Below are 15,549 nucleotides of genomic sequence, written 5' to 3' on the forward strand. Positions count from 1 at the left end.
TTATTTTTTTTAAAGTTAAACCACCATAGAGTGTTTAAATGTTGTTAAACACTCTGGATAAACTCAGCTTTATTGGTTTATAAGTGTGTAATTGCGTCGCTACGACCGTTAGGACACATCATTACTTTCCAACCGTTTCCAACTGACGTTTTCATACGCAAACCTCGACGTTAATTTGAAAGTTTATCGAGATATATGTAACTAATAATAATAAAATGTAGTGTTTGTGTGGGTCAACAAGACATAAAATGGTTAAATGTTAAAAGTGTAACTAAGATTTAATGGTGAACAGTAAGCGGCACTACTTCCTGAGTTTAGGGAAGGGGCTTGGTCCCGTGCCTGCGCCCCGCCGCCGCGACCGCGCATCAAAATTAGCATCGATGAAGTTTGTGCGAACATGGCGGATTTCCTGCCGACCAGGTCCGTGTTAAAAGTATGTCTACCCGTCTGCCTGTTGAACAACGGCGAGGTGGAACAGCTGAGAAAGTCCAAAGAGATCGACCGATGTCTCTCCCGGGACAAAACCTACGTGAAGCGGCTTGTGAAGATCCTGCTGCTCGGCGCCGGAGAGAGTGGCAAGTCGACTTTCCTCAAACAAATGCGGATCATCCACGGCCAGGACTTCGACCAGCAAGCCCGAGAAGACTTCAGATCTACAATATACAGCAACGTTATTAAAGGTATAACTTTTCGGCAGAGTGATTAAAGTAGAAGATGGGAAATTGGGGGTTGGTTTGGCCGCGATAAAAAGGCCTCAAAAGAAGTTTCCACATCTGTTTAAGCAGGCAGGGACACATAAACAGAGTACATCTGCTGCTGGCACACCCATAAGAGCCATAGCAGCACAGACATAACCCTATAGTTTGCTTTGTTTTTTAAAGTTGTACAATTCCCATTCAAGAGGCAAGCTATTTCAAATATTTCATAGGCGAGTTTTGTTATTGCTCAACAACTACTAACCTAGGGATGTATGTAGCTAATGGAGGGCAAGCCTCTCTAGTGCATTATACTCTAAAGTCCCCTCTGTATGCACAGAGTACACTAAGTAATATAACCCCTTATATCATCATAGTTTAATCAATAACTTACAGAGTCACGTCAAAGTCACTATAAGCTTTACAAATGTATTTAGAGATCTTATTTTATTTAGAGCTGCAACCATTACTCCAATAATCCACTAGTTGCCAGCTATTTTGATCATTTTTTAAATGATTATAAAGTCTCAATCCTCCTCTGATTCGAGTTTCTTTATTGCTCAACAACTACTAATCTGGGGATGTATGTAACTAATGGAGGGCAAGCCTGTAGTGCATTATACTCTAAAACTCTCTTATCCTTTGTATGCACAGAGAGTACACTAAGTAATATAACCCCTTATATCATCATAGTTTAATCAATAACTCACAAAGAGTCACGTCAAAGTCATATAAGTCACTATAATCTTTACAAATGTATTTAGATGTCTTACTTTATTAAGGGCTGTTGTACAATTGCCACCCAAGAGGCAAGCCATTTCAAATAATTCATAGGAGATGTAAAACCTGGGGATGCAACAGTGTAACTTTGGTTTGAGAAGTTGAGGGGGGGGGGGGGTCTGGGGTTCCTCTGCTACAAAAAAACAAAAAGTTTTCCATTTGAACCCAGTTTCCTGTATTTTCTATACATTTAGGGACTATGGTGATACAAAATCCAGGAAATAATTAAGTTGGTTCAGAAAAGTATAGTGGCACCTACCTAGACTGGTAAAAATCTGGACTGGATTAATTCAGAGAGGCCAAAGTCTCTTTAAAAACACAGATTCAGAATTATTAAAGCTTTATTCTATGTGTGAAAATACAATAAAGGCATATTTCACTGTTTTCTTTTTCATACGTAGAAACTTTAGACCTTTAGACTGATGAACTTTAGATGCAGGAATAGATGAAAAGAACAGTGATTGTCCGTGGAGATGCACTGTGTGGTTAAAAAAGAAAAAGAAAAAAGAAAAGAAAAATGATAATAAATTAATTTGAAAGTGAGGGGTGGGCATGTCCCTCCTGTCCCCAGTGGAAATTACACCCTAGGATATAGCTAATGGAGGGAAAGCCTATAGTGCATTATACTCTAAAGTCCCCTCTTACCCTTTGTATGCACAGAGAGTGCACTAAGTAAAATAACCCCTTATATCATCATAGTTTAATCAATAACTCACAATCATTACTCCAATAATCCACTAGTTGCCAGCTATTTTGATCATTTTTTTTTACTATAAAGTCACAAAATCCTCTGATTCAAGCTCCTCAATTGTTAACATTTCTGGTTTATTTAATCCTTAACAGCAGTAAAGTAGTACCAGCCCTAATTGTATTATCCTTTTGCAAGGTGTTGCTGTACCTGTATGAGCCTCTTGTGCTTGTTTATGAGATAAATAAGTGTTATTTATACAGGATTAAATGATAGGTCATAGAAAAATATTGCAATTTTCCAATCATTACTCTTCTAGAAACATTTATAACATATGATTTTATATTGGTGACTGTGACACCTTTACAATCACATCCTTGTTACATCCTGCTGCATCGCTGTTGGCACACTAAAACAGGTTTGTAGGGCACCGGTGTTGTTTTATTTTTGGTTGGCAAACAGTTCATCTGCTCATCCAGCCTATCTTCCACATACTTGAGTTTCATTTCACTACAAGAGGGCCCCTCTCTCTCTCACTCTTACATGTGATATATCTCTTTCCACCGCCTCCTCACTCAGGTATACGTGTGCTGGTGGACGCCCGGGAGAAGCTGCACATCCCGTGGGGTAACGCAGACAACCAGCAGTATGGGGACAAGTTGATGGCGTTCGACACTCGATCAGCCAAGATGGCCAGCGGACAGCTCGAGACGTCCGTCTTCTTGGATTACATACCCGCCATCAAAGCTCTGTGGGTGGACTCGGGTATACAAAACGCCTACGACCGTCGCAGAGAATTTCAGCTGGTGGGTGGACGTACACATACACATGCACTGAAATAGCCTTCACTGAATCATTACGGCGGCTCAGTGCTGATGAGAACTTTTCTTTACGTCATTCTAAAAACCAAACCATCAACTAAATCAGATAAGAGTTTTCTGACTCTCAGAGTTGCAACTTCATGAAAAGTCTAGACTTCATGAACTGAAAGATGTAAAAAAAAAAAAACTGCAGAGGGAATAGAAAGTGAAACTGATTTCTAACATAATTCATCCTCCCTTTCCCCTCTCTCCTCATATTTCTCGCCATGGTTCTCAGTTCTCTGGCGCGCGCTCTCTCTCTCTCTCTGTCTCTCTCCGCCGAGCAGTCAAACATGTGATTTAGTCAGCTTCCTGTTTACACCTCTCCCCGCTCCTTATGTCTTGGCTGTCGGCATGCAGATTTTAACACACGCTGTGACGTTTGCCCCAGAATAAAAAAGCTGTGGTCGATAGTAGCGTCACGCGTACTTTCTCGGGCCTTTCCTGTGCTTTCATTTAACCCAGGTAGCACTTTCATAACCTTGCTGCAGCTTTTTTTAATCTTCATATTTAGGTTTGCTTTCAAGTGAGGTCATGTGAAGAACTTTGAGGGTCCCCCCCCCCACACACCTAATGAGCAGCTAATACAGCACACACACTTCTCCAAGTTCAGTAATGAGACAAAAAGCTGCAAAATTAACATGTTTTTTTTTTTTTTTTTTTTTTAATTTGTTTGTTTTTTTTGTTAGTTGCATAAGCCTGTACTTTTCTCAATGGCGTTTTGTTAGTCTGTCACACAGGCAGCTTGCTCTCAGTGTGCAGACAGAGAGAGGAATAAGAGTGATCAAGAGCAGGAATGTTGATCTGTAGTTAAACAGCTTTATGCTTACATACAGAGCCCTGGCTCTCCCACTCAGCATTATTTGCACACAAACACAAGAGTGTCACACAACTCAAGTTACACAAGGAAACACACACACATATACACACATACATATATATACATCCTGAGTGTGTGTGTGTGTGTGTGTGTAGAGCTGCAATTAAAGTTAATTTTCATGCATTTCATATTAAAAAATGCTTCTAGAGTTCAAGTTGACATCTTCACATATTTTGATTAGTTGTATCTAACTAATCAAAATTAAATAATATAAAATGTATTTCAATAGAAAACAGCAAATCTTCACATTTTTAGATAAAAAAACAGGAATGTTGAATCAATTAAAAGGTCATGACATTCATGGGCTAATAAAACAAGCAGTTTAAAGACATGAACTTGGACCCTTGAAAGGTGTGATGGACATTTTATAGATATGTATATATTTTACAGGTTAGATTTTACAGGTTAAAGGTTGATTAGGTTAAATGTTGCAGCATCTTTGCAAGTTTACATGTTTAGCGTTTTAATCTCATCATTCATTTACAGCCAGCGTACGCCTGATTCACTACACATGACTGCACACAGCATTTACAGATCACTATACGCCTGAAATGATTAACAGGAAATTAATTTAATAGTCATTTATCAATAAAGATGTAAAAGAAATGATGATAAATTGAATATTTTGTGACTGTTGGTCAGAAAAGAGACGCCAGTTCAGATGCTGCGTAATTACAATGGTCATTTATAATTAATTTCTGATGCTTTATAGACAGATGATTAACCAATAAAATGGTCAGCAGATTAAGTGGTAATCAAATAATTATTAGTTAAGGCTAAGGCTGCAATGAACTAGCATTTTTTTTAATAGATTAACCAATTCAGGTCTAATGTTTAATCTACAAAACATCAGGAAATAGTGAAACATGTTTGTCACAGTATCCTAGAGCCTCAGGTAGTAGAAGATATTCAGCATCTGTCAGTTGATGTCACAGCCCCAGATTCATTCATACTAATAATAGCTGCATTCAAAGTATGTTTTTTTTTAACATGCTAATCAAAGACTCCACTATAAACGTTTTCATATTAATACATGATGACGATAAAAGATGATCTGTCAGAAGCTGTTTCCATTTTTTTCCTCCTTCACGTCAGCGAGAACTCATTTGTTTCTCTTCCGGTAAATACAACCCCATCGTGTCATTTTATCCGTTTTTGATTTGCATCACAAGTCACACGTGCCTTCAGGCTAGCGTGTAATTATTTCTGAAAAAAAACTTACATCACAGTGAAAAACCACAAAATGTCTCGTATCACCTGGTGAAGTACAAAGTTCACCAAGGGTAGGTGTCTTAAAAAAATCTTCTTACATGGGAACTCCTTCCTATTCTATCATAATGACACACACACACACACACACACACACACACATAGTAGAGCCGCTATGTTTCATGTGAGTGAACATAGTAACATTGTTATATCGTGTTATCTTTGTAGTTTTACTTTTTAAGAGCACACTCGTGTAAACTGAAGGCGTAGTCATGCAGCAAAAATGAACAGAAAGAGCTTTGACTGATTGCTGTTCTGGTTTCGCTTCTCCTTTTGTCTTTTTTTTTTTTTTTTTTTTTTTTAATGGGGTTGATTTTTTTTTCTTTTTTTCTGTTCTGGAGATTTCAAAACCCATCAGTCCCTTCAGGTTTGAGCTTCTTTTTTTTTTACTGAGGGTAGTATCTCTACTCTCCTGGTCGGTTTGGTTTTTAGCAGCAGCAGCAGCAAGCAGCAAGCACACTTCATTTAACCATTCCACCATTGTGTAATCTTAGCCTAGCACATACTCCCCATGTGGGTGCACACACACACACACTCTCACACTCTCTCTCTCATGCACGCACACACACAGGTTTTTCAGGTCAGGTTGGTTATTTTAAAAAAGATCAAAAGGTAGAGTACAGAAGCTAACAGTGGAGAGGAAAGCTGGGGTGATACATACATGGCATTAACACATGCAGAAATGAAACCTGATCAATCACTACGGCCGACATTTGAATTCTTTATAACGAGGGTGTCGGTTTATTGTGTCATTAATGCTAAATGTACCTGCAAAACAACCCTGAGAAGGCGGTAACCGTAGAGACGCTGTGGGACGGAGGGAAGATGACGAGAGAGATATGTTTTGTGTTGTACTTTTTTCTGCAGTCAGTTTTTTGGGTTATGCTGTGTACATGACACACACACACACACACACACGCACACACACACACACACACACACACACACACACGGATAGATAGAGGAATGCATCTCATTCTTGGCTGCCTCGTGTCTGGACTTGCACTAATTTTGCATGAACAGCGTCAGAATGGTCTAGAAAAAAAAACACCCCTACACACACACACACTGACACACACACACACCAAATCCAGCCACACTTCTATACATCAAAGACACGCTTACCAACATGTGACTAGTTCAGCACGAAATACTTTGCATCCTGCCTTCACCTACTGAGAGCAGAGTCAGCAATCAGGCAGATGCACAGTTTTGAGAAGAGAGAAAAAAAAGACAGATTACCTGCATGTGTGTGTGTGTGTGTGTGTGTGTGTGTGTGTGTGTGTGTGTGTGTGTTTGTGTGTGTGGCAGCTCTCCATCTCTACGACACAGCCACAACCACAGATTTATTCTACTTGAATGCACTGACAGTGAACGTTAACCTCCTCCACACTTCTTGTTGCCCCCCCCTGATCTGTGATTAATATCTAATGAATTGTGAAGAATTAACAGGAATTCCTCCTCTGTCCTGTCGCAGGGTGAGTCTGTGAAGTATTTCTTGGATAATCTGGATAAGCTTGGTGACCCGGTAAGTTGTTTCTGCTCACACTGATTTGTTCCAATCAGTCCTGTTGATATTATAGTTAATATTGCAACACGTCTAGACTGTTTTTTTAAATGTAACACGAGCACACAAACAGCAAAGATTGTTGTCCACCACTGAATATGCCGATGTTTTAACATGAGGAAAGTGGCATGGTACTGTGATATTTTATGTATTAGAAGGATTTATTTTGCAAAAGAAAATGTTTTTCTGTTATTTTCCCTCAAATTACTAAACAATATCTATTTAATATCTTTTTAAAGAATATTTTCCGTAATTTTCCCAACAAATCTGCACTTCTTCTTCTTCTCTCTTTTCACTAAAGAGAAGATTACCAGCAACACTTTATCTTTAATAAATATAAACGCTCACTTCTCCTTTTAAATGATGCTGGGGTTTTTTGTTTTCCATATAGTGCAACATATTTATAACCTAGCATCAGTTCAGAAGCAATAATTAGCCTTGATTAGCCTTGACTGTAATGATAAACACAGGTTGATACACTTTATCTTTTCAAAATAAGATCCATATGATACGAGTTAAATAAAAACATATTTAAGATTGTATCTTCCTAAAACTCAAAAATATAACAGACTGACAGACTCTTTGGATTTAAAACAAATATCAAGAATATTGATATTATATTTATTTAGTTTAATTATGTTATGTATATTTTTTGTGTCTGCGCCTTCAAACATGTTTCCTCTGATCTTACTTTACATCCAACTTTCAAGCTTCAGAGTTTTCAGCTATAATCCAGTTACAGACTAAAGATGGTAAACTTGCTCTAGTGACTTTTTTTTTCCATGGATGAAAGTATGGAGGCTTTTTTTCAATTATTTGTTTTATTCAGAATTAATGAATTAATATTTTGTGAAAGTGCTCCCTTTGCTGTGATTTTCTCAAAGCTCAAATATGTCTATTCTATTCTATGTAGATCCTAAACATTTTGATTTAAGACATCAAATGTGCATAAATGATCTAAAATATTGCACCAAATTGGACTAAAACAACTCTAAAAGTAAAAAAACAGAAGGTGACCTTAGGGCATGAGATATGGTTTTGGTATAGTCACATATTTCATGATTACAGGTTTACTAATCCACACAAAACAAACTCTCTCTCTTTCTCTTTGCTCTCAGCTGTTTATTTTTCCTCTTCGCCTACATGCTCATGTTCTGTCTTACTGTCGTGATAGTAAAGTTTCGTCTAGCTCAGTCTATCACTATCGATCAGGTTTTTGAGGTTTTGTATTCTTTCTAGTGTTCTTTGGATTAATCTCATTGCATTCATAATCGTGTCGTCCGCCTGTGCAATTACATAATGTACGTGCGCAACGAGCAGAGATACTTCACAGACTGCTCTCACTCATTTTTAATAATGCATTTATTTTATAGAGTGCTTTCAACAAAACTCAAAGACCCTTTACAGAATCAAAGACAAATTAAAAACAATAAAACCATACAGAATAAATGAAAACACAATCTATAAAAGCAATGCAGGGAAGAAGAAACAAAAAAAAGAAAAGAAACAACAACAAAACAATCAGACATTAAAAGCAGATTTAAAAAGGTGAGTCTTTAATTTGATTTGGTCAGAACAATCACAGAGAGATGTGCAATTATATACATTTTTAAAAAATGTGTGCATGAGAGCATTACTTCACAGACTGCTCTCACTCTCTGTCTAGTCACTGTAATTGTAATTTTTAATTTAAACAGCTTCAGTGCACAATAACACATGAACCTTATAAAACAAGGAGAGATGCATTGCACTGGGTTTTTAGCAAGTTGCTGTTTTCCACCTGTGATCCCTGAAGCGTGTGAAGTGCTTGGTCACATGACTTGCCGGTGTGCAGGTGTAAATGGACGACACTGAACAGGACAACACTGAACCGGTGGCCACATAGAAAACAAACAAAACAAAACAAAAAAATGCAACCTCTGCCATATGGTGATATTTTTGATGTAAGCTTAGCAACATAGAGCAGAACGTCTCTACGTCACGCAGCAATCAGCATCTTAAAACTGCACAAATAACTTAATAAAGAGACAACAAGTGAATGCTGAGGCCTGTAAACAAAACAAACAAAGCATAATAATTATAAATGTTAGGAGTGTACAGTCGTTATGACAACAGATAACGGTACTAACATTGTGAAAGCAGTGGAGCTTAATCAATGGACTCGGTTCCAGTGTTTTGGACTTCAGGTAAGTTAGATTCTCAAACTCATCAGTAATGATACTCTCAATACTTCCCACAATAATCACTTCTTCACCAAATCGTGCAACTCTACTTTCTACATGTATTTATATTGACTTTTCCCTCATTGTGTGTTTTCCGTCTCTCCACCAGAATTACCTTCCGACCCAACAAGACATCCTGCTGGCCCGCAGACCCACCAAGGGGATCCACGAGTATGACTTTGAAATTAAGAACGTGCCCTTCAAGATGGTGGACGTGGGAGGGCAGCGGTCAGAGCGGAGGCGCTGGTTTGAATGTTTCGACTCTGTCACCTCCATCCTCTTCCTCGTCTCCTCCTCCGAATACGACCAGGTGAAAAAACTCTCGCTGCTGTTGCTGCTGCCGCCGGCCGTCCGCATCTCATTTCCTCTCGCACACAAGCAAGCACTCACACCCGAGATAGGCTGATAAGTGGCACCTTTAATCAGTTTGTTCTCACAGATAATGTTTGGTGACTTTTTGATAATGTGTCGTCGTTGCTGCGTCTAAATGTGCCAAACTCTACAAACAGAATTAACTAATTATATCTCAATCTCAACCTTTTATATGACCATCACACACAGTTTGTGCACATAGACAGGTCATAATTTAGGCTACCATTTAAAATAATTCATATGAAATGAAATGGCAGTATATTATCTTATCATTTTTACATTAGGAGTGTGAAGATGCTCCAAACACACACACACACACACATATGTTCGGTACATTTAAGTTGAACACATACTGGTTAACATGCTCATCATTCATTTTGAAAAATACAAACATTAAATATGTGCTCCCTTCTGTACAAAGACTACAATTTCTCACCCATAGTAGATTTTTGGAGGTGATTAGAGTTGCATCAATTAAGTAATGGATAGAACATTTATTTTTTAGGAAATAATTCTCTCATTCCAGCTTCTTAAATGACAGAAAACTGAATATCTTGGTTGACAAGACATTTTAGGTGAAATCTTAGGTGCTTGTGTGAGATGCTTATCAACTTTTTTTCCCACAATTGTCTTATTTTATAGATTTTTATGGACCAAACAATCAATAAACTGAGAAAATAATATTAGATTCATTAATTGGTAATGAAAATAGTCATTAGTTGCAGCCGTAAAGGTTATACTGATATTTTATTACCGTTATATATCAACAAAAACACATGATATAAACCCTTTAAACAAGATTCATTAAATGGTTATTAGTTCATTATGAGCATTAAATGCATTGAGCAGAATTTTTTACAGCTCCTCTAATGGTGACACTGTGTCTAAATTTTTACAACTACATTTCCGTATTTTCATTTAATTACTCATCACTTTTAAATACTTGTTACTTATCAGCTGAGTATGTACTTTGATAGCAATGAGTATAACATGCAATAAGCTAAAATCATCTGATAAGAAATGCCCAGGGAGCTTTTTGTTGTAAGTTGTTCCTTCTCTCTCTCTCTCTCTCTCTCTCTCTCTCTCTCTCTCTCTCTCTCTCTCTCTCTCTCTCTCTCTCTCTCTCTCTCTCTCTCTCTCTCTCTCTCTCTCTCTCTCTCTCTCGCTCCATTAATTTCCTGTCCTCTCTCATTAAAAGCCCATAAAATGAAACCGAATATAAACACTTGTACAGTATCGGCACGTCTAAATTACACCATGGGGGAGTTTTTTTGTCTTGTTCCTGTAATAGTCGCACTCGAATAGCAAAGTACCCATCAAATGTCCCCCACATAATTTACATCAGATCCGTCGGTTGTCTTCCAGTGTCGTTGTGACTCACTGGGAAACCAAAACACTCCCAGTCAGTCAATCAAACTTGACAGCATAGGCTCCTCCCGCTCATTATACGAGCCCAGCTAACCTGACTGCTGTGGTCGAGCCAAACAGACAACAAGACAACAGTTGAGACACTGCCAGAAAACTGCTGCTGCTCCTGCTGCTGCATGATACGACAGACCTGATTAGATTTTTTTATGGTTCATGGCTGAGAAGAAGAAACTAAAACCAACATCCTGCACCAAATGGAGATTAAATGCATGTCATTACATCCCGACCTCACACAAACACCAACATGATACAAAAGGAACAGTGCCTTTCTTTTTTTAATTACTTTGACCAAATCTACAGTACAATACAGTATCAGCAGTACTAGTATAGAATAGATCTTTATTGTCATAGCAAGTATACAACAAAACTCGCAGCACAAAAAAATAAAATAAGATGTATACACATAACACTAATACACACACACACACAGGAGGCAAGCATATCTCACCCATACCCATGACCATGTGCACATTCATATTCAGGAAACTGGGTATAAATATAAATAAATATGGGGCAACGTACGAGCTAGGGTTGTTTTAAAGTGTAGCAACAGTGAAAATAAAGTATTCGTAATCAAAACAGCATAATAACACCAACATGGACATTACAGGGCAGTTACTCAACAAAATAGTTTATTAATCACAACAGACCAATAACTGTCTTTAAGCTGCATTGAAATAAATACATTTAAAAAAGTTTCTGCAGCCTCTTCTTTCCAACAATGCTTTAACAATATTTTAAATGTAACAGTGAAAATTAAGTCTTTCATATCGTCCATATCGTCGCTTTTTGCAGGCAGGAGTGTAAAATGAGATGTGAAAATGATTCTTGTATTTACTTTGATGTTACTAGTTATCTCATTTGCACCTAAGTAAACATTTCTACAAATAAAAAAAATATTTTGGATTGTACGGAGTTGTATCTCCACCAGGATACGTTGCCCCCATTAAGGTATAAAAAATGTATGTATGTATCTCCTGGTGCACATTGCCTGTTTAAGAGTCTTGCACATTCATATCTAGATATAGATACGATATATATCAGTTATCCCTAGTATGAGCAGTAGTAGTGGAGTTTAACCCCTCTCTTGTGTCTTTCAGGTGTTGATGGAGGACCGGCAAACCAACCGACTCCGCGAATCGCTCAACATCTTCGAGACCATCGTCAACAACCGCGTCTTCGTCAACGTTTCAATCATCCTCTTCCTCAACAAGACGGACCTGCTGGAGGAGAAGGTGAAGAGCGTTCCTATAAAGGAGTACTTTCCTGAGTACAACGGCCCCGAGCACAGCCTGGCGGACATCCAGGCGTTCATGGTGGAGTGCTTCCGGACCAAGAGACGCGACGCCACCCAGAAACCCCTCTACCACCACTTCACCACGGCCATCAACACGGAGAACATCCGTCTGGTGTTCCGGGACGTCAAGGACACCATTCTCCACGACAACCTCAAGCAGCTCATGCTTCAATGACCCCTGTCAACCTGTGAAAGTAATAAGAGGACCTGAAATGGGGACAAAACCACCCCCCTAGCTCCTGGAGAAAAAAAACCAGGACTCGGGAAAGACCAGCCTCAGAAGAATCCGATTCAGCGTTCGTTTTCTTCAGCCGTTTTTTTGGTAGTTTTTTTTTTTTTTTTTTTTTTTACTCTCCTCTTTTGAAGAGTTGGCCTTCTTGTTAGTCCGGGGTTTTTTGGTAGGGGAACAAGTCAGTAGGGCAGAGGTGGTGGTTTTTGGGTGTCGAACAAGATCTGAACCCGCTGCTTCGTCTCGAGACTCTGTCCTCTGGCCTGAGAGCCTTCCAGCAAAAGACTCGCTGAGGCTTTTTTCGACTAGCAAGGTGCCGGTGCCTGGTTGAGGAAAACCAGCAAAACATTTCACAAACCGGGGGTATGGTTTCTTCAAACAGATATTCAACCTACCAAGCTATAACCATGGTGAAATAAATACTTTGTTAACAAGTTTAGCAAAGTTTTTTAAAATGGTCAAAATGCACAAAGACCATCACATGTCTGTTCTCAGAGTTTAATTTGCCAGTTTTATGTCCTAGCACTGAATTCATTAAGTCCAAATTCACTCCATTATTTATGTTGCTATTTTTGTGAATCCCTGTAGTTTTAGTCTTTAATTGTCAATGATCTGGAGACTACACATTTGTTGTTTTTTTGGGGGGGGGTTTCTTTCAGATTCTCCTTCTCTCATTCCCCCAATTGTTTCCATTTCTTGGTTCGAGATCAGCAGGTTTTTAGGTTTCAGGTTTCAGCACAGAGCCTTTTTTCATTGCAGGAACAAGGACCAGCTCAAATACAACGGTGAGAAAATTGAATATGCACAGAACCAGTTAAGAGATGTTTTGTTTAGTTTTTTTTTATGTGTACATCGTCTCCAGCACTGGCACCTTGTCTGTGGGGGAAAAAACTGCGAGAATTAACCTTACAATGCCTTTCCACACAATGTCTTAAATATATATATATATATATATAGAGAGAGAGAGAGAGAGAGACCTTAAAAATTACTGTTTAAATCCTGTGTGCTTGTGCCAAAGGGGTCTCTAGATAATTTAAACTCAATCTTACCTTCCTCAAATATGTTTCCCAAGCATTTTTAAAAAAAATCAGTCGTAAAGACGGTTAAATTACTTCTTTTTTTTTTCCTTTAATTTTTTTGGCACATTTGGCAGGTGTGCCAACAAGTGAACATGCAGTCCACTGTTTTCTCAGGGTTGAATAAAAAAAAACGGCATTCGTGATGATGTCATCGTTTAATCGTTATCTGGGTGGCAGAGCGGCAGCGAGCGTCAGCCAGGCCTCAGTACAGTTAGCTGGGAGGGCAGGGAGGGGTGTGATTGGTACTGTATCCTCCTGGTTTTGACCCCTGATCGTTGGCCCAGACCTCCTCCTCCTCCTCCTCCTCCTCCTCCCCTCTTCATCTCTGATTAGATGCCTTGTAAAGGGACGAACCTCCCTCCCTCTCTCCCGTGTGCCTGAATGATGAGTGTCTGATAAATGTGCAGAGATCTGCTCTACGTGCGTCTGACTAATACTGTAACTAAACACTGTTACGGTAAGATGCCCCACCCCACCCCCCGTCATGTGAGATTATCTGTATTGGCACTGAGTTATGACTCCAGTCCTGGCAAACCCCCTTTTTTTAAGGATTTCCCTTTTTAAAATATGTGCCTGAATTTGTAGGGGGGGAAAAATGGACAGTAAAAAAAAAAAAAAAAAAGCTACTGGAGTTGAAAAACTTTTGTAAGCGACTGTATTCTGTAGGAAGCCAAATCTTTGTTAGAGGACAACTTCCAGGCACTGTTATAAAATATCTGCTTCTCTGCCAAATCACCCCTATGCTTTTTTTTCTTAGGAATTTTCATTCTCACAAAAAAAAAATCGTGCTCCTGTAAGAGCTTTAGTCCGCTTCCAGTCCTGTCTTTGTACATACTGTAATCTGTTTGCCATGTAAATAATATCCAGGTTTATCTCCGTATATGTAAATGGTTGTAGAAATGGCGTTTTTTTGTTTTGTTTTTCCCCCCGTTCTGAATGTGTTCCAAAATCACTGCTTTTTCCAATGAAGATTACCATTTTATGTAGATGTATTTTTGTGTAATTTTTCCTTCATTCACCTTGAAAATTCATTCCTGTGTTCATTTTCATGCCACTCTAACCTTATCAATAAAATACACTTTTCTAATGAAAGTCGGCTCTTCTTTTGGTTATTATACATAATCATGAGTATATGTTTTAGTTTGTTCTGAATAATATTCACCCAAAAAGAAATATCCTGCCATATACTGTGGATACATGTACAGATATTAAGTTGGCAGTTCAATACAGGCTCCAAAACTTTATAAATTAATTTTATTTAAAGAGAAATGCATAAGCCTTGAACAGTATATAATCTGTGTAGGCTCATCTCTGTTATTATACATAATAATTAGTATATATTATAGTTCTCTAAGAATAATATTCACTTAAAAAGAGACAAATACATTTCATTTGCAAGATAAACTATAATCAAATTTGTATATTCAAAGTACACTTTAACTGAATATTCTTTGGATACATTTACAAATATTAAGTTGGAAGTTCAATACACAGAGATATGGGGTCCAAAATGTTATAAATGTATCTTAATTAAACAGAAATACATATGAGCTTTTATAATATATCATCTGCAAATTGTGTGTAAAATAAAAATGTGTATCCTATTCTTTCCATTTTAGATACAGTTAATTTAATATTAAAAATGTTTAACTTGTTTTCTGGCCCACTAAACACAATTACTAGTTGGTTGAATCATAAAACGACAATTACGACAACTGAGAAACTCCCATTGGCTGAAGAAGGTCATGAGATGTTGCTGAAAGCCGCGGAAACAAGAAGAAAGTGGACCATGTGCTGAGAGGTTTTATCAAAGAGTAAAAAACGGAGCGATGTCAAGAGAACTAACCCCCAAAACAGCTTCAAGATGGTTTTTAATCAGTAAAATAACGGTTTTTCACTCTAGCAAGATCGTAATTTCTACTTTGGACAAATTAAATGTCTCTCTCACACTCATGTTAAATGTTTAGCGGGGATATTGACCATAAACCATCATAAAAGTTCAGCCCTCTGTTCCGCTGAAGGGGTTTTACACGAAGCCGGAAGTGAGTATTAGTGAATCATCTCAATTTAGCACGTATAAAGAAACAAGTCGGCGCGCCACACCCACTAAATAGACCCCTACACCATAGACATACACTCTCATAAAAGATGTGATTACCCGTCACAGTGATATCAGACAGCTC

General features: G+C 38.2%; 1 protein-coding gene across 1 annotated transcript; it reads left to right on the forward strand.

The window, feature by feature from the left end:
• The first annotated feature begins 297 nt into the window (after positions 1 to 297).
• LOC128380975 (guanine nucleotide-binding protein subunit alpha-13-like) lies at positions 298 to 14,452 on the forward strand. Its single transcript, XM_053340878.1, has 5 exons — positions 298 to 680; positions 2,743 to 2,969; positions 6,650 to 6,700; positions 9,071 to 9,271; positions 11,862 to 14,452. The coding sequence occupies exons 1-5, from the start codon at positions 398 to 400 to the stop codon at positions 12,231 to 12,233; spliced, it is 1,134 nt and encodes a 377-aa protein (XP_053196853.1). The 5' UTR covers positions 298 to 397; the 3' UTR covers positions 12,234 to 14,452.
• Positions 14,453 to 15,549: the final 1,097 nt, after the last annotated feature.

This window comes from Scomber japonicus, chromosome 20, assembly GCF_027409825.1.
Source record: "Scomber japonicus isolate fScoJap1 chromosome 20, fScoJap1.pri, whole genome shotgun sequence".
In the NCBI taxonomy this organism is placed as follows: domain Eukaryota; kingdom Metazoa; phylum Chordata; class Actinopteri; order Scombriformes; family Scombridae; genus Scomber; species Scomber japonicus.

What these genes read in the sequence shown, in the direction of transcription:
- LOC128380975 (XM_053340878.1), top strand. Translation starts at nt 398, where the DNA reads ATGGCGGATTTCCTGCCGACCAGGTCCGTGTTAAAAGTATGTCTACCC. An exon ending in TGGATAAGCTTGGTGACCCG is followed by an intron (nt 6,701 to 9,070) that starts GTAAGTTGTTTC and finishes TCTCTCCACCAG; the next exon opens with AATTACCTTCCGACCCAACA. An exon ending in CCTCCTCCGAATACGACCAG is followed by an intron (nt 9,272 to 11,861) that starts GTGAAAAAACTC and finishes TGTGTCTTTCAG; the next exon opens with GTGTTGATGGAGGACCGGCA.